The sequence below is a fragment of the Phascolarctos cinereus genome, unplaced genomic scaffold (assembly GCF_003287225.1).
Source record: "Phascolarctos cinereus isolate Bilbo 61053 unplaced genomic scaffold, phaCin_HiC Scaffold_3;HRSCAF=262, whole genome shotgun sequence".
NCBI lineage: Eukaryota > Metazoa > Chordata > Mammalia > Diprotodontia > Phascolarctidae > Phascolarctos > Phascolarctos cinereus.
Genome location: NW_027555736.1, coordinates 50,562,897 through 50,587,268, shown reverse-complemented (window position 1 = coordinate 50,587,268; position 24,372 = coordinate 50,562,897). Strand labels below are relative to the sequence as shown.

Genomic DNA, 24,372 nt, shown 5'->3' with positions numbered 1-24,372 from the left:
TCACTCCAACATTCTGCATTCCAAGGGTCCTCCCAGCTCCACCTTTCTAGCAATGTAAACTGGAAGCAAGCCGACTCATTTTTCTGGAAGGACTGACCTGGAACCAATCTAGAAGACCAAATATTGCCTGACCCAGACTCAAGTCAAGCTAATATCTCATTTAATTAAGGTCCCTGATCTCCGCATGTGACAGCAGCTCACTGCTACTATTCCCACTGAGCATCTGTTTGAAGCTCTGCACCTCAGACCTCTCTCAGTGGAGAAATTATTCCTAGTGTTAGAAACTCTCTGACCCCTAATGGATTATGGGACATCTCAAATATTCCCTCCTGAATGAAGAGATTGAGGCCCCTAGAGTCTCTTTACCAATGAGTGGAGGACACTGTTCAGTACTCTGAATTAACCTGCCTGTGTGGGGCAGCAGGGCCGAGCAGATCCAACCTCTTTAATCTGAGATAACCATTTCTGTGACTGCGGTAAAGCTCACACCTTTTATGTTTAGTCACAGTTCTCATGAGTCCATCACTGGCCACTTCCCCTACTTCAGACTCAGCTCTTATCCTCCCTTTTCCACCCTCCTTCTTCCCTTGGGGCCTTAAAGAATGTTAAAATTAGGACAGGGCCTTACATTTTATCCAGCCCAAGCCTCATCAAATAAGAATTTGATGGATAAGGAAACCAGGAAATTGTCCAAGGTCACATTAGTGTCAGGGTTGGGCCTAGAAGCCAGATTATAGAACTCAAAATGTTCTTTCCAACTGAAACACACACCCTGATTATCTAAAAGTTAGCTGTCTAGTTTGGAAGGCCTTGAGGATAGTACTGAGTGAACCCAAAAGGGAAGGGATTGGAAGAACTAGAAACAAACAGAAAGGGGGCAAATTGCGTGGGTGGTTCTTCTTGACTCTGACCTAGAAGAGACATTACTCAGGAAGTTTACAATATATATTTCTTATCACTACAGCATCACATTAACTGGACAGCATAGAGAGGTGCATTAGAGGAATTTGACCGGGATGGTCTGGAATCTTCTCTTGGCAAGACTTCTGCCCTTTTTTGATGGAAACTGTCATTCTCAGTTACATGTGGATTTGATCTCCTAGATTCTTTGCCCTGTGAGACATTTTCAACTGGTAACTAGCCTTGCCTCTGTAAAACAGAGAACACCACTAACACTCTCCCTTTCTGTGCAAGGCCATGAAGACACACGTCAGAAGGTGTTTGGGCAATGCCTGATTTGTGCCCAGGGATAGGATCAGATAACCTCTGAAGGTCCCTCTCAGTGTTTTCCTGGGGGCTCTTGTCAACCGCAGAGATGCCATGATGATGATGATAATAACTAACATTAATATAGCACTTTAAGCTTTGTAAAATGCTTTACCAATATTTTCTCTTTTTATCCTCCCAATGATCCTGAGAGGCAGATGTTCTTATTATCCCCATTTTATAGAAGAGAAAACTGAGGCACAGGGAAGTTAATCAACATGCCCACAGTCACACAGCTAGTTAGTATCTGAGCTAGTCTTGGAACTCAGGTCTTCATGAGTCCAAGTCCAGGATTCTATCCACTGAGCCACCCAGATGTCTCAGGATTCAGAAATGTCACTGACTTAGATTCTCTCATCAGGAGCAAGAATCTTTAAACAGATAAACAAAAGCTATAAAGGTTTGGTTTTGTGGTTGGGTTTGGTGTATGGTTTTGGCCAACTCACTTCCTCTTCATGTGTGGTAATTTCCCTATCTGAGAAATGGAAATGCTTTTATCCTTCCTTCACAGGGACAAAGTGAGGATTAGTGGGGACCTCTATGAAAAGCTAGCTGTAAGAAAGGTAGGGAGCTTATTACTGCTGGACTGGTTTTGTGGACCAACTTATCCATCCCCCTGCGTGTAGGCAGGACTGCAGCTAGAGTGTTTCAGAATCTTTAAGACAAGGTCTGACTGGTTGTTGCCAGCCACTCCCCACCCTCGCCCCCCACTCCCCCAAACTAACATGGCGACACTTGCTCCCAAGGTTGCCATGATAGTTGTCATAGTAACACGCCTGTGGCCCCAGTCCTTGGTCAGCAACACCTCGTCCAGAAGAACAAGGGTAAGAACCTTGGCCCACTTCTTTTGTGTGTGTTCTAAATTCTCCAGGGAGCTTCCACAACATGCCTGGTAATCTGTTCTAGTGACAATCCTGCTTTCATAGTGAGAAATTTTTCCCCTATTGAACTGTATATCTTTGTATTTTTCCTAATCTATGAAGTTCAAGCCCAAATCACCCTAAGGAAAGTTAGACAACAGAGGGTCATCATCTTCAGTGTGGCATAGTTCTAGGTTCTAATCCCACCTCAGATGACTTACTTATTGTGTGACCTTGAGCAAGTCACTTAGCCTAGTTCTCTCATCTGTAAAATGGGGATGATAGTAGCACTTGTCAGCATGGTGCAGGGCCAAGAGTCAGTTCTCACCTCTGTCACATATTTCCTCATTGGTAAAATGAAGCCAGGGTTAGAGGCCCCGTCAGTTCTAAATGCGGACCCCCACGGGGTTACATATACTTTCTGAAGGTCAAATGAGATGGTGTTATGCCAACTTAAAATGTGAGCGATTATTGTTATCGTTATTATCTCCCATCTATTAGTTACTCCAGGGTCTCAAGGTAATGAAGAGCCAACTAGATTGGGAGAGGGGAGGCCCATCCTTCTTAACAGCCTCTTTTCTGGTTTTCTCCACAGGAGGAAATGCTTTTGAAACTGTCTCTGGGTTGCAGAAGGATTATTTCAAAATCACCAAAAAGGGTGGGGTGGAGGCTGCCACACCTATGGGGTAGAAAAAGTCTTTTGGAGGATGGGGTTGTTATGGGTTATCTACTCTTCCCAAAGTGCCTCTCCCTGAGGGAGGGGTTGGGGAACTTGTGTTTTTAAAATTCAATTTCTGAGATTAATTCAAGTTTTGAATTTCCTTCCCTTAACCCCTCCGCAGGGAGAAAGCAAGAACATCTTTACAAAATATTCTGATAACCATGTTTCTGTAGAACTGATTTCCTTTGGAACGCTCTGCATTTTATTTTATGTCTTTAAAAACATGATTTTGAGGAGTCCTTTGAGGCTTCTAGGGACATGATCTCAGGGCTGGGGCCTGAGCACCCCATCATTACCAGACTGCTCAAGGGGGTCCATGACAAAAAAGGTTAAGAACCCCTGCCCTAGGGAATTTGACATCCTTCATCCTCCCTGTTCCACCAGGCTTCCTCTCCTTTCTCACCTCCTAAAGAGTGGGGGCACCTGGTATGTCCTGAGAACAATGAGCCAGTTACCTATAGTCCAGTCTTTCCCATAATGCCCTGCAGTTTTAATGATCTGGCACACTTCTTTGATCCTGGAGTGGGTGGCTGCCTCCTTCCCCCTCACCAGCTCCTCCCTTCTCCACCCCAACTGGGATCACCTCCTCAAGAAGATCTCAAGCTGACTCACTTTGGAAGGAGAATAAAGGTGGTTCTTGATACTCAGTTAAGTCTCTTAGATACTCGTTAGAGAAGGATATGTTTGGCTATTATTCCTCTTTTTAAAACCACTGAGAAACCACCTGATTAGAGGGATGCAAACAGCAGCCATCTCCCTCCTCTCTGCCCCTCCTGCCAGTCCGATGGCTAGCCTAGGACTCACCATCTAACTTCCCCAATGGGCAGTAGTCAAAGAGAGACAACCAAGTTTGAGTTTGTGAAATGTCAGAATTGCAGAATATTTTTACTTTCAGCAATGTGCTGTAACTAACAAAGGCAAAAGGCTTTCTAGTGGAGGTTCCTCAGGGACATGCTTTAATAAATAAGAAAAAGAAATGTTTTGCAATCAACATGTCACAGGTTCACAGATTTAAAGCTGGAAAGGATCTTAGAGGTTATCTAGCTCAGTTCCATTTTAAAGATGAGGAAACTGAGGTCATATTTTATAGATGAGGAAACTGTGCGGACAGGATAAATGCTTTCCCTAAGGTCATATGGGGACACTCTTTATGTGATGAATACTTTTAAAATGCATGAATTATATAGAAATGTTTTACATGATTGCAAATGTATGATCTATATCTGATTGCTTACCGTCTTGGGGAGGGCGGAGGGGAGACAGGGAGAGAAGGATAGAATTTGGAAGGCAAAAGTTTAAATAAAAATATTTTAAAAAAAGAACAAAAAATAAAATACTTGAGAAGTGGGCTCTTAAGTAGACAATGCTACACTTCTGTTTATGCTGATCATTGCAGTGCAGCTGAAATTCTGTTCACTGAAATGCTGATTCTGTATATTATGTCAATTCTTTTCTTGGGTCAGGTCTGACTGGATGACAGCTGGGGTTATTTCTAGGCAGTGTGGTATAGGGGATAGGGGAATGGATTTGGAGTCAGGAAGGCCTAGATTCAATCCTGCCTCAGACCCGTATTAACCATGTGATCCTATGCAGGTCACTCAACTGCTCTATGCCTCAGTTTCCTCATCTGTAAAATGGGAGGGTTGGACTTGATGCCCCTAGAGTCCCATCTCTTCCAACTCTAAATCTAGGATCTAATAGACCCTGAGATTCTCTGTTTTTGTTTATTTCTGTCTCACTACGGGCCAGGCTCAGATGCTGCCCAGGGCATGGACAGAGGCTGAAGAGGAAATTGTATCGTAGCTGGTTGTGGTTAGGAGGGGACGTTTGCTAATGCTAGCTTTTGGAATCGACGGTGTTAAAATTAGCTAAGGATCTCACAAACTGGAAGAAGCGCGTTGTCTCAACACGTTTCCCTTGCTGTTCTGGTTCCTGGTTTTTTGGCTGGGATGTTCCCCCTCCCCCTCCCCGCCCACCTCATACTGGCTACCATGAGTGTGAACAGAAGAATGGAGTGGAATCCAGGCACAGACCCACAGAGGGAAGGGGCCTCTGAGTGGGTGAATGGGGGCTGCCCTAGAAGCTTCTGCTGTCTGGCTTGGGTCCTTGTAGGAAGCCAGGTCTACCCTTCCTGGTAAATGAACAGAGATCAGAGTCACAGCAGGTGGGTCAGTAGTCATCTTAAGTTTGAGAACAGGGGTCTCTTACTTCCCCAGAGGCATGGTCTAACTAAGAACCAGAAGAGATTTTAGACATTAGGAAGTCCAGCCCATTCCTTTGAGGGATGAGGAAAGTGGGCCCATGGATGAGGGCTGTCCTGGAGCTTGAGAGTCAATTTTAAAATGTTCAGCGTGCGCATTTACGCCTCAGAAATCAACAAACTGCAAATCTTGGCTTGGTTCCTCGTCTTGTTGGTTATTTAGACTTGAGAAGCGATGGAGAAAGTGATGACAACAGAGATCAAAGTGGAAATTTTTCTGATGCCTCTCTAGTCAAGCATTTACCAGCACGCTCTGTCCCCAGGGTTTAAGTGACCGCCCAAGGTCTCACAGGCAGTAAGTGGCCCAGCTGGAACTTCATGTCAACAAGCAATTGTTAAGTTCCTACTGTGTGCCAGGCACTGTGCTAAGGCCTGGGGAGACAAAGAAAGGCAAAAAACAGTCCTTGCTTGCAAGGACCTCACAGTCCGATGGGGATGCCACAGGCTAACAACTTTGTCGCTCAGTTGTTTTAGTCATGTTTGACTCTCAATAACCCCATTTGGGGTTTTGTTGGCAAAGACACTGGAGTGATTTGCCATTTCCTTCTCCAGATCATTTTACAGATTAAGGAAACTGCGGCAAACAGGGTTAAGTGACTTGCCCAGGATCACACACAGCTAGTGTCTGAGGCTGGAGCTCAAGTCTTCCTGACTCCAGGCCTGTCGCTCTATCCACTTAGCCACCTAGCTGCCCTAAGGACTTTGTACAAGTGTGATATATATAGGATAAATTGGAGCTAATTCACAAAAGGAGGGTGCTGGCATTAAGGGGGGTCAGGAAAGGTTTCTCATAGAAGGCTGGATTTTGTCTGCAGCTTGAACGAAGCCAGGGCAGCCAGGAGATAGGGATAAGGAAGGAAGGAATTCCAGGCACAGGGAAACAACCAGTGAAAATGCCTGCAGTTGGGAGATGGACAGCAAGGCAACTAGTGTCACTGGGTTGCAGAGGAGGGGAAAAGATATAAGGAAACTGGAAAGGTCAGAAGGGAGAACCTGAAGCCACATGGCCTCTTGGGTGCCAGCTCTCAGACAGCTAGACGTGTGCGCTGTGGGCACTGAAGAGGGGGCTAAGTAGATTCTCTAGTCCCTGAGGCTGCAAAGTCGTGACCCCTCACAGAGAGAGGAAGGTCCCCAAGGGGTGCCACCAGTGAGCTCTGATAACACTTACTCTCCACATCCACCGTTACCGTCTGTCTTTTGACACGTCACTTGACCTCTCTGGACCTTAGTCCCCCCCCTCCCCCAACTTGGGAAGTGAAAGGCAGATTTGCAGAACTCATTTGTCTCATACCCCCCCCCCGACCCAGCCTGAGGGACTCATCTGCAACATCTCTCTTCCCTTTTTAGATACCACTGCGGCAGCCTTGGCAACTGGAGCCTGCATTGTGGGCATCCTCTGTCTGCCCCTGATCCTCCTCCTGGTCTACAAACAGCAGCAGGCGGCCTCCCACAGGCGTAAGTATCTCTGGCACCATCTCTCCCAGGGAGCCGTGAGGAATCACGGAGGACGGCTTTGTGACCCACAGCCCGCCTCCCCTAGAAATGGGAAAAAGAGCAGGCAGGAGTCATCCTTCTCTTTTTTTGATAGAAGGAAAGCAAGATGCCAACTGAATGAGGGACTTGGGGGCCGGGAGCTTGGCCAGGAATTGGACCTCTGTCATCTATTGCCTAGCCCTGGGTGTCAGCCACCTCTGCGCCAATGTGGTCACATTGTCCGAATAAAGAGAAGGTTGCTTTGGCCATGCTTGCAGAGAGATAGAGAAAGAGAGAGAGAGAGAGAGAGAGAGAGAGAGAGAGAGAGCGCTCTACGCTCCTTTCTTCCTTCTGGAAGCCAATTTCCCAAGTTTTTTAAATTTTATTTTATTTTTAGGTAATTGGGGTTAAGTGACTTGCCCAGGGTCACACAGCTAGTAAGTGTCAAGTGTTTGGTCTGAGGCTGGATTTGAACTCAGGTCCTCCTGACTTCAGGGCTGGTGCTCTATCCACTGCGCCACCTAGCTGCCCCCAATTTCCCAAGTTTTAACATGAAGAGATAGGACTAGGTAACCTCTCAGGTCCTTTCCAGCTTTAACATTCTGAGACAATTTACTATATTAATTAATTACTGTCAGTCCGCAAAATCTGCCTGGATCCTACCCTATTATTTACCAATACTGTCCCTCCTCCCCATCCCACTGTGCCTCACCCCAAGCTGGTCACACCAGCTCCTCAAAATACCTAAGTTAAGAAACCACAAGCATTCTGCTGCTGCAAATCAGTCAGTCACAAAGTGAGATTTGAGTGAGCCCAGCACTGTCGATGGGTGGTTAGGGATACAGAGACCTAAGGCTCTGTCCCTCCCCTCATGGAGTTCATAGTCTAACACTCAAAGAAAAGCCAAGACAATAACTCCGATGCCTTTTATCTCCTCTGCTCCTTACATGACCACTCCAGGGTCTCCCAACCTAAGCCACGGGCACTGGCCTGCAGTGGGAATACAACCTCTTTGTAAGCCCTCTCCCTCCCACCTCAGCCCCAGCCATCACCCCCGTGAGGCAGGCACAAACCTGTGCTTAGCTTAGACTCTCCCTCTACCATGAAGATGGGAGGGGGAAAGGCAGGATCCTGTAGGCTCACTACCTGTTTCCTTTAGACCTTGGGAACACAGGTATGGACTAATTGGGATGGTGAGGCTATGGCCCCCATAGAGTGGACAGCTGTAGTCTTTGCGGTTTTATTTTCAAGGCCCCCACATTCCCTTCTCCAAAATCAAAGCAGCCTCAGTGGTGGTTCCTGCTGTTGACAGGAAAGAGATTGCTTCACATTACGGGTGTTTAGAATAGAAGCAGAAGGAGGGGCCCGATTAAGGGTGCTCCCTTCCCCCTCTCCCAATTCCATCAGGGATAAAACTGCCAAGCAATTAGCCAGCCTCCACTCTTGGGTCACACTCATCCATAAAACATTTTCATGAAGGCAAAAAATGAAAAAGGATAAGGGGGAAGACAGTTCCCAGCCAACTGCATTGCATAATCTGAGGCTTATTTTCTAGATGAATAGATGGTTTCCGTTCCTTCTGCTCCAAACCGCAACACTGCCCCCTTTATGGGACCAGAATAGAGAACTGGAACTCAGGGAAAACAAACTCATCAACACAGGAGGGAGTGGGAATGGCCTAATCCCCTAGCATCCTGCCTCTAGATGCTCTTAAAAAGGTCACAGAGTGCTTCATCAGCTACTTGGTGTCAACCCTGGTCCTAGCTGGGGGGGTTAGGGGGCTTCCCTACAAAGAGAGTGAAGCCCTTCAGAGCTGACACAGATGTGGCATGGTTTGGTGAAGAGGTTTGAAATCTGGAGAGCCCTGACTTTGTGATGTATCCGCTGCATGGTCCCCGGCATGTGCCCGAGCCTCAGTTTCCCCTTTTGAAAAATTAGTGTGATAACACTACTTTGGTACTACCTCACAAGATTGTATAAAAAGTGCTTTGGAAACCTTAGAGAACTATAGAAATGTTAGTCGGTCAGTCAATGAACAAGCATTTATTAAATGTCTACTACGTGCCAGGCACGATGCTAAGCACCAGGGTACAAAGAAAGGCAAAAAATAGTTTTTACCCTCAAGGAGCTCACAGTTGAGGTCTGCTGTCCTATAGGGGTCCTTCCCAAAGTATAAATATTCATAATTACCTGCCCTTTGGACAGTACCATCTTTCAAGATCTGATATGACTGGTAAGTCAGGGAATGGGAAAAGTCATCCATCAGTAACTTTCCAGCTACAGCCATGATGAGTAAGTTAAAGCTCAAAACGAGAAAGTGGTTAATGTTTATAGAGAGGAAAACCAGCTATCAAATCTATGGTTTGTGCTTCAGTTCCAAAGGACTATGGTCTAAGTCTTGCTTTAGGTCTTTATTTAGGGCAGTTTCTGTATTAAAACGTTGGCCGATTTGGTTTCCACTGGGAAATGTGACATTTCAAACATATTTGTGAAATGCAAACAGTTCTTAATGGCCACTAGTGACCTGTAATCAGGACCTGTTAGGTCAACAAATAAATCATTGATTTATATTTCCTGCTTTTTAAAATGAGGAAGACTGAAGAATACGGTCACTGTAGGACTTGTCTTTAATCTTTGTTCCCTGGCATATGTTTATAAACACACATTTCCCCTTCCCCCAAGGATTCCTATCTCTGACCTAGACCCTTTTTGTCTTCTTCCAGGTGCCCATGAGCTGGTGAGGATGGAGAGGTAAGGCCTGTTGGTGGTCCTGCTCAGCTTTCCTGTTGGCTCTCCCAAGACTCTCCCTAGACTCTCCCTGCTGCAGGGCTTGGCACCTTCCCATTCTTCCTTCCTTTCCTAGACCCACACCCAGAGGCCTGGGCTGGAGTTTATAAGGATGGGGGAGGGTATTCTTGGTCACTCAGGGCTGACCGTATAGAATAACCTTTCTCATTCCTCACTGGGGGAATCACTGCTTATCCTCCCCCCTTTACTCCCTCCCCTTTCTCTCCTCTTTTCCCCTAGTGCCCGTTCCTGTCTTCTGTCCTGTCTAATCACGGTCTCATGAAATGAATGCTTGATTTGGAATCAGATGACCCACTTCCATCACCTTGGACAAATTAATCAAACTGCCTGGATGGACTCTAAGATCTCTGCCACCCGAATCTATGAACCAAAGATCCCATGAACTCTTTCAGAGTTCTCCCACTCCCCGTACCCAGTGACCCATCTATGCCAGGGTCCTTTGCCTAACCTCCCCAATCTTCTCTTCCACACTAGCCATGTACTTTTCCCTAGAGTGCCACTCTCAGCTAGGTGTCAATGAATGCTAATCCCTGTTAATGTGTTAACTAGAGAATGTGTTCCATTTCTCAGGTTATATAATGTTTTAACTCCATCCAAATGGACATGTCTCAGAGAGCCCCAAGGAGTTACTTAATTGGTGAGGAAGGGCTTTTACAGCAGAAGGGCCTCCTGGGGACCCTTAATTTGTGCCATAGAGATAGCCATCTACTTCATGGGGCTAGTGGCTCATCAGTATGACCTCTATCTTTGAATTGTCTTGACAGTCGGGGTCAGAGCTGTACCCCAGGCCTTGTTACTGAGGACTTGGGACACATATCCTAAGCAGGTTATTTCCAGGGGCCCTCTTCCTCTCTGCATAGCTTGGCTCCCACATCTGGAAGCCTGTGTATTATTAACGTGCATTAGAAGGGCTCTTGTCAGACACTGAATCTCAGGGGCAGCCTGGGAAGTGAGGGAGAAAACAGCTAAGATCTCAAAGACACTGAAACTAAGAATGCAAATTAGGGCTAGGCCTAGGAGTTTATGGCCTCCAGGAGGTCCTGGCCTCAGACACCTGGGGCCCTTTGGCCCAGCACTGTCGAAGAGTTCAAAATGTTAGAATATTTCAGTTTGGAGAGATGGAGGCTAGAGGGGGCAGGGACCAAGTCCATACTTTTGTGAGTGGGATGGGAAGGGGGATAAATGCCTGCAGGCACTTGAATTTGGGATGGAGATCCTCTGTAGAGCCTGAGAAAGTTTTCAAGACAAATAAAAGGAAGTCATTTTACTTAGAATAATATTATCTTAGGGTTGGAAGGGACCTAAAAGGAATGTTCTGCCTCCCTCACCTCCACCTCCTGAAACCCCTTGTTCCTTGTGAGGTTCAGCTCAAACACTTCCTCTCACACACTGGCCTTTTCTTCTCTGCCCAATGATTCAAATCACTTTGTACTTACTTGTGTATGCATTTTGTATTCAAGGATCTATGCATGTGTCCTCCCATCCAGCCCTCCCCTCCCCTAGTAGGATAGATAGAAGCTATTTCAGGGTTATTTTTGCCTATATTCTCAGTGACCAGCATGGTACCAGGCACATAAGTTTAAGCGCCGTATAAATATTACAAGAAGCTTGAGATAGAGTCGGGCTGGATAATCTCTAAGGTTCTTCCAGCTTGGAAATTCTATGATCCGAACCTTCATTTCTGTGATTACAAGAATTTCCATCTTCCATCCTGTGCTTAAAGAAAAGAGAGAATGTTCTCAGCTAGCGGATCAGGAGAGACTTCGGAGAATGGTGGTGTGTAGGATTTTAGCAGGCAGAGATGGGAGGAGGGGAGAGGATATTCTAGGTGGAGGAAAGATGAACAAAGGTGAGTAATGAGTTTGCCTCAAGGGTTCTTCTCCTGATAAAGCTGGAAAGCTCTGTTGGAGGCAGGCTGTGGAGGGCTTTGAATGCCAGGTGCAGTTTTAACTTTATTTAGTAGACAATGGGGAGCCATTGACGGGGTCTAAGCAATGATCAGGTCTGGGCATTAAGAAGATGTAGAGATCCGTACTGAGGGGATGCTGGCTTAGGTATAGGCTGGACTCCCTTCCAACTCCAGGAATCCAGTGTTCTAAGATTGATTTCCCACCCAATAGACCCTCTATCCAGCTCAAGCTAGACTTAGAGAATTAATTATACCAGGATGAATATTATCAGTAGAATAACGATCATAATAGAATAGACTCATGATAGCTTAATAAGGGAAACTAAGAATATTTTAAGGCTAGTCTTTTGCCCTGGAGATTGATGCCAAGGAAAGAAAGCCTGATGTCCTTGGATGCTCTGGTCCACCCTACCTTGGTTTCTCTCATAGAATGGGGGAGGGGAATGAACCCTTGTTCTGGGGTCATGAGTTCGGTATGGGTGAGAATGCTGAGTCTCAAGCCAGGGGAAAGAGTCAGGGAAAGGAGTTAGGAATGAGATCCAGCAAGGGCTGGACCAGTTGGGTGCATGTGTAGGACCTCCTCACTGTTTACTTCTCTTACAGCAATGCACAGGGTATTGAGAACCCCGTTTTTGAAGCCGTGCCTCATGGGAACCCTGAATCAAAGCCCAAGCCTCCTCTGTCCTACATGGCTCAGAGACAGCCTTCTGAGTCAGGACGGCACCTTCTCTCGGAACCCAATACCCCGCTATCTCCTCCTGGCCTTGGGGATGTCTTCTTCCCTTCACTAGGTAAATGCTCTCTCTTAGACCCCAACCCTCTGGGAGCTTGTTGCAGCTTCTTCGAATTCCAACATCCATGATTCTCTGGGGGTACCTGCAGGCCATGAAAATGAAAGGAGAGAATGCATGCACAGCATCATCCTCATTCTCATTGTCTTATTGGGTCAGAGTGGGTTAGCATGGGGGGACAGTCCTGCTCTTACTCCGGTTTTCTGTTCTCTTGCAGATCCTGTCCCTGACTCTCCTGATACAGAAGCAGTCTAGAACTGCTTAGCATGGAGGGGGATGATAATAGCATTGCTGAGGGAGAGGGGCTAGGCCCGGGCAGTCCACAGATTGGCCCTTTGGACTGATTCCCCCTTGGACTCATTGTCTACAGTTCTTTGGTGCTCTCTTGGCCTTCTCCCTCCCATGCAGACCTAAGGGTCCTGATGATCACTCAGGATCCAACCTAGGGGGAAGAAAAATGCCTCATCAATCATCTCCCTTGGCCCCTTGGACGCCAGAGATACCATGGGACCTACTCCTCTGAGAGACTAATGATTTATCAGCCACACTCAACATCCTGGGACAAAATGCTGAGAATCCTCCCCATAATTCTGAGCTCTTCTGTCATTATTCCTTAGAACCAGGATATACTGAACTCTCGCCTTCCTCCCAAGCAAACCAGAATTCCCCTAAAGGCTACCAAGGGAATGTTGAACTTGATCTGTAGGGAAAGACCCCACCAGCTGATTCTCACTATGCAATCAAGGACCCATCAACCCATCCTGAAGTGTGTGTATCTGTGGGAGTGCCTTCCTTAACAAAGACTGAGACCTTGGGCGAGGAGGTAGTGAGGTGGGGAATGAGTCCAGCCAGCCAATGAGGAAGACTTCCTGACCTTATTCTAAGGTTGCCCACATCCAAGCAGCTGTGAATAAGCTAAGCCCCAGGTCACAGAAGATCACAGGGAAACAAGGCTTTGGGCTCAGGGGTTCCCTTTCCATTGGCTTTAGCCCCCCTGGGCTGGCCAGACACCCTCCACCCCAGACAAGAAGTGGCAGCTGGGGGGTACTATGTCCCTGTGAACAATCTGACATCTTGGGCAATCAGGGGTGGAACTCTCGGGATGAAGTATCCTTTCCTGGCAGCTGGCAGGGAGTGATGGGGCAAGGGGTGGGCACTGTCATAGTGACAAGAAGGAAGTAAACATTTGCTGACCAGAGGGGACCCAGGAGAGCTGAGGGGCTCTGGAGAGCTGGGGCTCAGTGCTCGGCCCCACTGGCGTGCCTTGGTGGCTTTGAGGACTCTACCTGCCTCCTCTGGGCCTTCATTCTCTGACCTACCGAGTCAGGAAAACTATCCCTGCCTTGTCCTCAGCTGATGGAGAGGAGGAGGATGAATAGGCACTCTGTAAATACAAGGCATTGTTAGCCCTCTGCTATCTGTTCACTTTGGCTGCTTTGTATGTATGAATTTGTACCTGGGTTTGCATTTGTTTAATAAAATGTGTGTGTATGTTTACATAGAGATAGAAGCAAAAAGGGGACACTTTTTTTGAAGTTGCAATTACAGGATTTTTAAAGAACCCAGAGAATAATTCTGTTTTTTGGATTGCTTGGAAGATGAAGAGAAAACACCTCTGACTTGGGCAGGGGGCAGTTTACAGCATCATAGGTGCCAAGTAGAACTCCAATGGGACCCAGTAGGTGGGAAGCTCTAGGTTCTAAGTGAGGAGGGGGGGATTTTTCCCCAGGGGTCCATTTCTCCCTGTGCTGTATTGGCTCAACCCTACCTGGTCTACAGTTGGGACCAGGTTTTCAAGGCTGCTGTGCTTTGGGAGGGATTCAGTTTGGCCTAGAATCCCTAGGGGTCCCCCTAGAAGTGAGGAAAATGAAGGGGAGGAAGGAGAGATGGAAATTGTCCCCCCTCTATGCCCATCTGCTGGGCCAAGCTCACCTGGACCCAGAGTTGGGAGAAACTCACACTGGGAGCTTGGACTGGTGTAAACAAGCCTATTTCCAAAGATCAGGTTTTCCTCCCTGTCCTTCCCATCTCCCCATTAGAAAAGAAAAAGCCTCATAGCATTGAGAGGGAAGGGAGTGATTCTTTCTCCTCTCTGCTGAAGCAGACACCAACCTCAGAGACTCTCACTTCTGCCCCGGCTCACTCTGCCAGCCCTCCCTTGGCACTCTTGACCCAGGTGCCAGGAGGAGGGGGGTCTGATTAAATGATCCTAATATAGAAGAGTCGGTAGAAATGAAATTTTATTCCAGTTACATGGAATAGAAGTGTCTACTGTTTGCAAGCGGCTCAGGAAGAGCCTTCCATGGGGCAGAGGACTCGTCACCTGTGAACTCAAGGAAGTGGGGGGGGAGGGGGAGGGACTTAGAAAAACTGGATGGGAGGGGCACAGCATGGAAGGGTGCCTGCTTTGAAGTGGGAGAAAAGGGCTTGGTGCTTGAGGGTGACAAGGAATCTTCGCTTTCTGAGCAAAGCATCACAAACTATCCTCCCAGGTGATGGGGAGTGATTGGGTCACCATCCTGTAGTGGGGAGAAAGAGACCTCAGGAGGCTGACTTGGGGTCACTTCTGAGGAGGCCACTGCACCCAGAGTGGGGCTGGGGGAAGGCGCTTACTCCTAGTGGCATCTTCCTAGGATTAGACTTACATGCTAAATGCTGGAAGGACCATGGCTGCTGTTAGCGCCCCTAGCTACTCTCCCCCCATTTCCCCAGGCGGGTTATGACTCTGGCTTTCAAACCCAGTCTCACCCTGGGGATTCCTCCCAAAGGGGCCTGGCAGCTGGCTTGGGCGCCAGGGTGGGGCTTGGCCAGATTGGAGGCCCATTGGCTGTGTTCAGCCAGGCAGCGCAGTGACTAGTGGCAGAAAGACCTGGATTCAAATCCTGCCTCAGATGCTTATTAGCTGTGTGACTCAGTACCTTTAACCTCAAGCCTGAGGTTCCTCATTTTAAAAATGGAGATAATAATAGCACCTAGTTCTGAAGATTAAGTGAGGCAACCTATGAAAGTGCTATATAAATACCAGTTATTCCTGTCACAGCCTCTGTGGTCTAATTACAGACATGATGATAATAATAACAACAACTCACATTTAAACAGTGCAAAGGGCCAGCCTCAATTCACTCCTTCTCAGATGCCTCAGTTTGGCATGGAGAGGGCTCCCGGGTTTTGTTAGCACAAACGCTTATGGGAACTAGAGGATTGCAAAGACTTTGAGGAGGAGCCCGCAGAAGACCTGTGTGTCATTTAATCATCATCCCAGAGAAGACCGGAGAGGTTTCTCACCAGGGTGGCCGCAGATTGTTAACATTTTCAGTCACAGCAACTCATGGAGAGTCTAGTAAGGAGAGGGGGAACAGTGTATGGCCAGCCAATGAATCGCTGATCTCTGAATTACTAAAATATTGTTTGCAATAACCTTGTTCAGTAGCATATTATCCTCATTTTACAGATGAAGAAACTGAGGCTTAGATGGGTGGACAGGCTTGTCTGAGTCACAGAGCCAGTCAGTGACGAAGTTGGGCTTTAACGAACTCCCTATCTCCAGATTCTAAGGCCGGCGTCCTTTGCCCTAGACCATGATTATCTCAGAATGATATCTTATGCATTGTACCTTTCAGTTATGTTTTCAGTAAATTTCTTTTCTTTCTTTTCTTTCTTTCTTTCTTTCTTTCTTTCTTTCTTTCTTTCTTTCTTTCTCTTTCACTTCCTTCCTTCCTTCCTTCCTTCCTTCCTTCCTTCCTTCCTTCCTTCCTTCCTTCCTTCCTTCCTTCCTCCCTCCCTCTTTCCTTCTCTTCTCTTTATTTCTCTCTTTCTCTCTCTCTTTCTTTCTTTCTTTCTTTCTTTCTTTCTTTCTTTCTTTCTTTCTTTCTTCCTTCCTTCCTTCCTTCCTTCCTTCCTCCCCCCTCCCTTTCCTTCTCTTTCTTTCTTTCTTTCTTTCTTTCTTTCTTTCTTTCTTTCTTTCTTTCTTTCTTTCTTTCTTTCCTTCTTTCCTTCTTTCCTTCTTCCTTCTTTCTTTCTTCTTTCTTTCTTTCTTCTTTTTTCTTTCTTTCTTCTTTCTTTCTTTCTTTCTTTCTTTCTTTCTTCCTTCCTTCCTTTCCTCCCTCCCTCTTTCCTTCTCTTCTCTTTATTTCTCTCTTTCTCTCTCTCTCTTTCTTTCTTTCTTTCTTTCTTTCTTTCTTCTTTTCTTTCTTTCTTTCTTTCTTTCTCCTTCCTTCCTTCCTCCCTCCCTCCCTCTTTTCCTTTCTTTCTTTCTTTCTTTCTTTCTTTCTTTCTTTCTTTCTTCTTTCTTTCTTTCTTTCTCTTTCTTTCTTTCTTTCTTTCTTTCTTTCTTTCTTTCTTTCTTTTCTCCTTCCTCCCTCCCTCCCTCCCTCCCTCCCTCCCTCCCTCCCTCCCTTCCTTCCTTCCTTCCTTCCTTCCTTCCTTCCTTCCTTCCTTCCTTCCTTCCTTCCTTCCTTCCTTCCTTCCTTCCTCTTTGGAAAGCTATAGTGGTGGTGATGAGGTAGTTTGCCCATGTCCATGCTGGTGAGTGTGTGTGTGTGTGTATGTGTGTGTATGTGTGAATGGAAGTACCCCAGAGGCCAGGCCTGGGCTGGGAGCAACAGTAGGGGGCTGAGGCGGCCATCTCCACACTAGAATACAAAGAAGAGCTACGGAGGAGGGCTGGGCCTGAGGTTTTGCTGTGAGCTCTGGCCCTCTTCTTGTCTGGGCCTATTTCCTTACAAGGGAGGAAGAGGGCTGGAGCAGAGATATGCTGCTTCCTTTGCTGGCCTTCCTCCTGCACAGGCCTTTCTGTTTCTCTCTTATTTTTGCCCCTGAAAATGAGTCTTGGTGGTTTCCTGTTTTCAGTGAACTGAACTCTGAGTTTCAGGACTTTGACATCTCCATTCATCACCACCCACCTCTACCCATCCTACCTCCCTTCATCCTCCTACTGTTCACCCCCTGGGTGTGGAGTATCTCTGTGGGTTTGGGGTTGTTTTTGTTTTTGTTGTTCAGGCAAGGGGAGGAGGTCCTGGTCTCCCTTCTCGTTACCTAGATTCAGTTTGTGTTGAGTCTAAAGGCTCCCGAAGAAACTGAGGTACAAGTGGTTCAGGGATTCTCCCTAGCCAATAATTGCTAATAATAGCTATTATTATCTAGGGCTAATAATAACAATAATAACTAACATTTATTTAGCACCTACTATATGCCAGGCACTGTGCTAAGAGCTTCATGATTATTTTCTCATTTGAGCCTCGCAACAACCCTGGGAGGTAGGTGCTATTATTATCCCCATTTTACAGATCAGGAAACTGAGGCAAACAAAGGTTAAGTCACACAGGGTCTCACAGCTAGTAAGTTTGGATTTGAACTCAGGTCTTCCTAATTCCAGGCCTGGTGCTCTACCCACCCAAGGACTAAGTATCAGAAATGGGGTTGGAACTCAAGGATTCTGATTCCAGAACCAGAGATTTTGTACTATACCACTCTTCCTCCCAGACCCTCTCCTGAAAAGCTATGGAGAAGTATAATATACTAAGAAAACAGGCATTTATTAAGCACCTACTTTATGCCAGGCACGGTGCTAGGTGCTTTACAAATATAATTTCATTTATTCAAAGGATATAATACTGATTGAAAGAAGCTGTGAGGGGGCCCATCAGTTGAATGGGGAATAGATGAACAGATGAATGTACAGGAATACCATTGTGCCATAAGAAAGGATGCAAAGGATGGTTTCAGAGAAACCTGGGAAGATTTGTATGGACGGAGGAAGACTGATGTGAGCAGAACCAGGAGAATGGTTTGTATCGTGACAACACCACTGTAAAAAGAAACCAAGTCGGAAAGACTTAAGAGCACTGGTAAATACAATAGCCTAACCATTCCAGAGGACAGATGATTGAGCACATCGCCCACCTCCTAATGGAGAGGGGAATGACTTGCAGAATGCAGATGGGGAACTCGGGATGAATTCTGAGACATGAATTTTTGGATACAGCCAGGGTGAAAATGCGTTTTATTTGACTATGTGTAGCCATTCCAAAGGTTTTGTTTTTCTTTTCTTTTTCCAACAAGGGGGAGGTGGGAGGGAGAGAAAATCAATCTCTTGTTAGTTGAAAATAAATTAGATTTTTAAAAAAGGAAGAACATGGGACTAAGGGATCAGACCATACCATTCCCCGACTGAAAAATCTTCAGTAGTTTCCTGCTGCTTCTAGGATAAAACGCAAAATCCTTGGCCTGGCATTTCAAGTCCTCTGCAATTTGGAGGCCAGCCATTTTTCTAAGCTGATTTCATGTCATCGCTTTTTGTACACTCTCCGTTCCAGTCATACTGGCTTACTAGTTGTTCAGATAGAGCCACCTTTCCAGCTCTTGCCTATGCAGGTCCACAGAGGTGGTCTCCCATTCCTGGATTTACTCTGCCCTGGCCTTCACCTCATTGACTCAACTTCAAGGTTCAGCCCATTTGCTATTCTCCCACCTGGGACCTTTGCTGTTGACCCCAGTTACGAGTTCTCTCTCCCTCCCTCCCTCTTGAAATTACTTTGTATTTGCATCGGCTCTGTATTTGCTTAGCTGTGTGTGCATTTTAACTCACCTCTATGGAACAATGTGAGTTCCTCAAAGTTAATTTATTTTTCTCTTTCTATCCCAGCACAGTGCTTTACATACCTGAAAGTTTATTGATTTGATTAGCCTTTCCTTCTGCTGGCCACGAACCTTTGGACAAGTCATTTAAATGGGTTGTGGTTGATAGTGGGGCCAAAGCCACTTCTAACATGTACACTTTATGGTTCCATGACAGGGAAGCCAAGGCTTATCATGTAGATGGCAGAAGGGAAACTGGGAGCATGTGGAAATAAGGACTGGCAGTTGAGAGTGCCATCTGCCCAGGTATTACAGCCTCTGAAGAGGAGTCACTCAAGGGATCTGGACTGGAAAACCTTAATTCTCCTTTAAGGCTTGGTTCAAAGTCCTTGAAGCCTTTACTGAACACCCTAGCCCACAGTGATGTCCCCCGAGAGTGACGTTTATTTTCTGCACTACAGATTTGGCACTTACTGTATTCTGTTTTGTAAGGGTGATTATTTTTTCTATGTGTATATGCCTGGTCCCCCAATTGTAAGCTGTTGAAAGGCAGGGACCATGGGTCTATACTTTTTCTTTTATTCCTTAGTGAAATCTCTTGCATTTAATAAATGTTCTGTGTCAAGGACAGGAAAGACTCAGAGGGGATGTAGTAGTAATCTTCCAGTGTTTGAAGGGTTATATGTGAAAGGAGCAGAGTCATTTTGTTTGGCCCCAAAGGAGGATGATAACAGAATGTTGCAACTAGTATCAGGTCTCAAAACAGCAAAAAGCAGTTGAAGGTAAAATTGGATCTGCAAAAAACTCTTCATGAGATCCAAATGTTCCCTAGAGCATTTATAGGTGAATGAAGGTGACAAATAGTTATGAAATGGAACAGATCTTCCAACATTTCAATGTTGATCTACTTTCATCTATGACCATCCTATTTGGACTCTGTCACCTCTGTACCCCATGTATTATGTACTAGGTGAAAAAGTGGCAAAGATATACATGAAAAGAAAGGCAGGTAGATTTGGCCGAATATGTACAGAAGAAGGTGGCTCCATAGTGCACGAAGCACTGAGCCTGGAATCAGAAAGACTCATCTTCCTGAGTTCAAATCCAGCCTTAGACACTTACTAGCTGTGTCACCCTGGGTAAGTCCCTATTTGCCTCAGTTTCCTCATCTGTAAAATAAGCTGGAGAAGGAAATGGCAAACCAGTATCTTTGCCAAGAAAACTCCAAAATGGGGTCACGGAGAGTCAGACATGACTGAAACAACTTAACAACCACAACAAAATGCAGAAGCTATGCTAGAGGTATCATGATTTTACATGAACTTATGGATCAGTTTTCAAGATCTCTCAAAGAGATGCCAAAAAGAATGGAAAAGATCACAGAAAGTACTATTAGCAAAAAAAAAATGGCCAGAAAACATCAGTAAGGGTCAAGCCTCATGCTAGCTTTGTCCTTCCTACAAAGTCTGTGTGATAACGGTCATGAGAAACACCAAGGGTATCCTCCATGAAAACTCAAGAATACGACAGGCAGCTTTTGTAGATCACTTTCTCTAATAGATCACATCTTTACTGTGGCTCAACCGACAGGAATTAAAAATGCACACACTTCCGTGTCTATTATTTGTTGAAAATGAAACAAAATACAAAATCCCTACCAATTTGTCTCAGCAGGACAAATTGCTCTCAAGGCGCTCATAGAGGCTCTTCTCCAACAAGGCGCCTCTCTTGCATACTTAACACCATACAGGATTCCGTGACAGATGGGACTGCAAAGATAACGCCATTCGGCAATCTGCTGGAGATCCGTATCCAGAAAGGCAGCAAACAAGGAGACAGATGTTTACTAAATGTGTTCGCCAGTGCCATGAAGGACGTCCTGCCAACTCCTCAATGGAAGAGAGATTCCCTATTGATGACATTCTCCATATGTTCACATTAGTGGATGACATTGTGTGGGTTATGTAGAGGCCTGAAAGACTATGGGGGTCTTCTCAATGAGATCCAGGGTCATTCAAAAGAGATCAGATTAACAATCCACCCTCGAAAAACAAAGAGAGACCACCTCTGTCTGCTCCGCCTAGTGTCATCTCTCCTGTTACGTGTGCAGCAAAGCCTATTAGGCTCTATTAGGAATATTGTTCAAGTAATCTTTGTGAGTTCAAATCTGGCCTCAGCTGTGTAACCCTGGGCAAGTCACTTAACCCTGTTTGCCTCAGTTTCCTCATCTGTAAAATGAGCTGGAAAAGGAAATGGCAAACCACTTCAGTGTCTTTGTCAAGAAAACCCCAAAGGTGGTCACAAAGAGTTGGACACAACTGAAAAACAACTTAACATCAAGCTAGCAATTTTCCTAACGTTCTGTAGCTTTAAATGACTTTTCAATGCTTACTAAACACAGTATCAATCCCTTAGCCCAACATTCAAGTGCTTCCACAATCTGGCTTCTCAATCTGTACTACTTTCCTTCCTATTACCTTATAAAACTTGGCCTATTCATTCTTTCCCCATCTCATCTTTTCTTCTTCTAACTCTGTGTACTGATGCATGTGGTTCCCCATGTCTACAATGGACTCCCTCTCATCTCCGCCTGGTGCGAGCCTTCTCTTCCTTCAAGGCCCAGTGTAGGAAGCTATGACCTCTGGTAAATTTTCCCTGGTACCCTATGCCCACCTCCTGCTAGAAGCATTTTCTCCCTCCTTGAATTTTCATGCCTTACCTCTGTTTGACTTCAGTCATGAACTTAATCATAGTTTAATTGTGGCTACTCTTGTGTGTATTTTCCCCTACTCCATTCTCCATAATAGACTGTGAGCTCCATGAGGGCAAGCATGCCATGATTTTTCATCCTTTGAGCTTCCAAGGCTTAGCACAGTGCTAGGTGCACACAGCAGATGCTCAATCATTTTTGTAGATCTGAGTTGACAGGTAGGGGTGGTTTTTCTGTGCTTTTCCTCCAGGCTTGTTTGTCTACTGGACCTTGGGAACTAAACAGGCTGGTAGCCTTTGACACACAGAATCTTAGATGTCCAGGCCTTGAGAACACTATGACCAGCCCCCTGCTTCTAGGATGAACTGTTTCCCAAACTATTATGCAAATGTGGCTGAAAGGAAGCCAGGCAAGTGGTCAATTTATGTAAAAAAATGAATTTATTTAACTGAGAGTGTAGATGAAGTAGAGTATGGAGTGTAGAGATAGCATGGTCTTATTACTATATATTTGTTATAAAATCAATGCTGTCAAGATTTTACAGTGATGCCTATTTGTCCAAATTCCTGATTTTCCAGGAGATACTACTAAGACATGTTTCATAGTTACAGGAGATAGAATAGTACAATGCAGAGTACCTGGGTTCAAATCCCACCTCTGATCCTTACTATGTAGGTGACCTTGGACAAGTCACTTAATGACCCTAGACATCAGTTTCCTTAGCAATACAAAGATGGATGACAAGATCAGAGGTGTCAAACATGCCTGTGTTGTTGCCAACAATCCCCAGTATGCAGGAACCAGATTAAAATGTAATTGGGAAATATTTAACAAAATAAATAAAAATAGATAACGTTAATATGTGGTTTTCTAAGTCGTTATGTGGCCTGTAGGGATCTTTATGCACAGTTTAGTGGCCACTGTTTCTATTTGAGTTTGACGCACTTGTACTAGATTATTCTAGTATAATCTAGATGATTCTGAGGTTCCTTCCAGCCCTAGAGAGATCATTTCATGATCTTGTAGGGTACAGTCCCCCTACCCATATGACCCTCCCTTCCCTGCCTTTGTGTTCTAGGACAAGTTGCATTACTTCTGTGGACCTCAGTTTCCCTTTCTGTAAAATGAAGGAGTTAGAATAGATGACCTTGAAAGCTCATTCTCTATTTGGGTCTCATGATCTTTTTCTGAGCCCCCAACTCCTCCAGGATCTACTTGGGTGAGAACTCCAAGCATACGTCAGAGCCAACAAGTCACTGGTGAGAAGAGAGATAGAACCCCTATTGGGAGAGACTGCTAGGACCAGGAGAAATGACTCAGTGCTTCAGTATTCAGCATTGTCTCCCTTTGCACTAAGCAGGAGACACTAAACAGATGTTTATTGAAGGAAAATGAGAAATATTAGTAAATGCACCCACACAACAGCGTCTAGTTTCCACTCACTGAAGCTCTGCCTTCAGTAGTCTTACCAGTTTGAGAGAATTCCTGTTCCCCATGGCCACAAAGCATCCCACTTCCTTTCACCCTCCCTCCTTTTCTCTGCAGCCCCATCACTTACCGAGAGAGTCGGAGTGCCTTCATCCTCCACGGTGACCACCAAGTGGTAGAAGCTTTGGCGTTCTCGATCTGGTGGAGAGGGCCGGGTGGCGATCTCTCCAGTGACCCGGTCCATTCGGAAGGTCATATCCTCATTTCCCCCGGTGATGTAGTAGGACAGGACACTATTGATTCCAATGTCCCTGTCAGTGGCTATCACCTGAACAACAGCAGTGCCCCCACCCACGTTCTGTGAAAGAGAGAGGGAGAAGGAGGTTACTCCAGATCCAAGGTGATGGCATCAATGTGTTGGTGCTCCTGCCAAGACCAAGGACCTGGTTTTGAGAGCTGTGTGATCTCAATATGCAGTAACCTCCATAACTTTTGGGTCTATGGACTATCTCTCCCTTATCATTGCTCAGAGTTATTCAAAGAGATGGAGTTCTTAGATAATGCTTAATTTGGCATGGGGCCCAACAATACATTAGTTGGGACTGACTCATTCTTGGGATTGCATGAGAAACCATTTCTTTGGATACTGGCTATCTGGGTATATCTGTTTTGTAGGAGATGGAATAGGGCTCTCTTTCTCAGGCCTTGGGAATTGACAGGAGGAAAAGAAAGGGAGTATGGCCAAACAAATTGTGGTATATGAAAATAATAGAATATTTTTGTACCAGAAGAGCCATGAGTATAAGGAATTCAGAGAAACTGGGGAAGACTTAAATAAACTGATGCAGAGCAAAGTAAATGAAACCAAGAAAATGATTATCATATCACCATATGGAAAAACAACATTGAAAGACTTGAGTACTCTGATCCATGAAGGGACCAACTATGACTTCAGAGGGCTGACAGTGAAATGGAGCTCCTGGCTCTTGGCAGAAAGGTGGTGGACCATAGGAGGGGAACAAGGCACACATTTTCGGACGTGGCCAATGTATTGGCTTGTTTCTCTAAGCTATACTTAGTCATTGGTTCTGTTACTAGTGATGATGGAGGCAATCATTGGGAAATGATAATATTAAAAAAAAAACATCAATAAGAAATTTTAAAAAAGAGGGAAAGATGCTCAGTATTCAAGATCCCTTCTATTTCAGGAAGATTTATAATTCTAGTAGGGTTTGGGAAGGAGCTATAGGTGAAGAGGGATCCACAGCCTGGCATTTAAGACCCTCTATAATCTGATCTTAACATATCCTACACATTGGGACCCACTCTTCTATAGCCTTCATTAGCACTTACTCTATAATGCTTTCTATTATTATCTATTCTTTCATGTGTGTGAGTCATCAATCAATCAATTAACAAGCAATTATTAAGTTTCTATCACATGCCAGGACCTGTGCTAAGTGCTAGAGACACAAAGACAAAAATGAAATAGTCCCAGCCCTCAAGGAACTTGTATTCTATTGGGGGAGACAATATGTATACATGAGTATGTATAAAACATATAGAAAAT

General features: G+C 45.4%; 2 protein-coding genes across 6 annotated transcripts in view; one reads left to right on the top strand and one right to left on the bottom strand.

Annotated features, from left to right (window-relative positions):
- The window catches only part of VSIR (V-set immunoregulatory receptor), a 61,537-nt gene extending 47,946 nt beyond the window's left edge, over positions 1–13,591 (top strand). For 4 of the 5 annotated variants that reach the window (XM_020994440.2, XM_020994438.2, XM_020994437.2 and 1 more), the window contains 4 exons: positions 6,455–6,562; positions 9,304–9,331; positions 11,901–12,088; positions 12,306–13,591. In XM_020994440.2, coding sequence (XP_020850099.1) covers positions 6,455–6,562; positions 9,304–9,331; positions 11,901–12,088; positions 12,306–12,343 — 362 coding nt within the window. In that variant the 3' untranslated portion in view covers positions 12,344–13,591. The other variant, XM_078150824.1, reaches the window with a different exon arrangement.
- Positions 1–24,372, bottom strand: part of CDH23 (cadherin related 23) — a 606,235-nt gene that overhangs the window by 83,951 nt on the left and 497,912 nt on the right. The window contains exon 37 of the mRNA XM_020994435.2: positions 22,933–23,160. Within this exon, the coding sequence (XP_020850094.1) occupies positions 22,933–23,160 (228 nt within the window). The remainder of the gene's footprint in view (positions 1–22,932; positions 23,161–24,372) is intronic.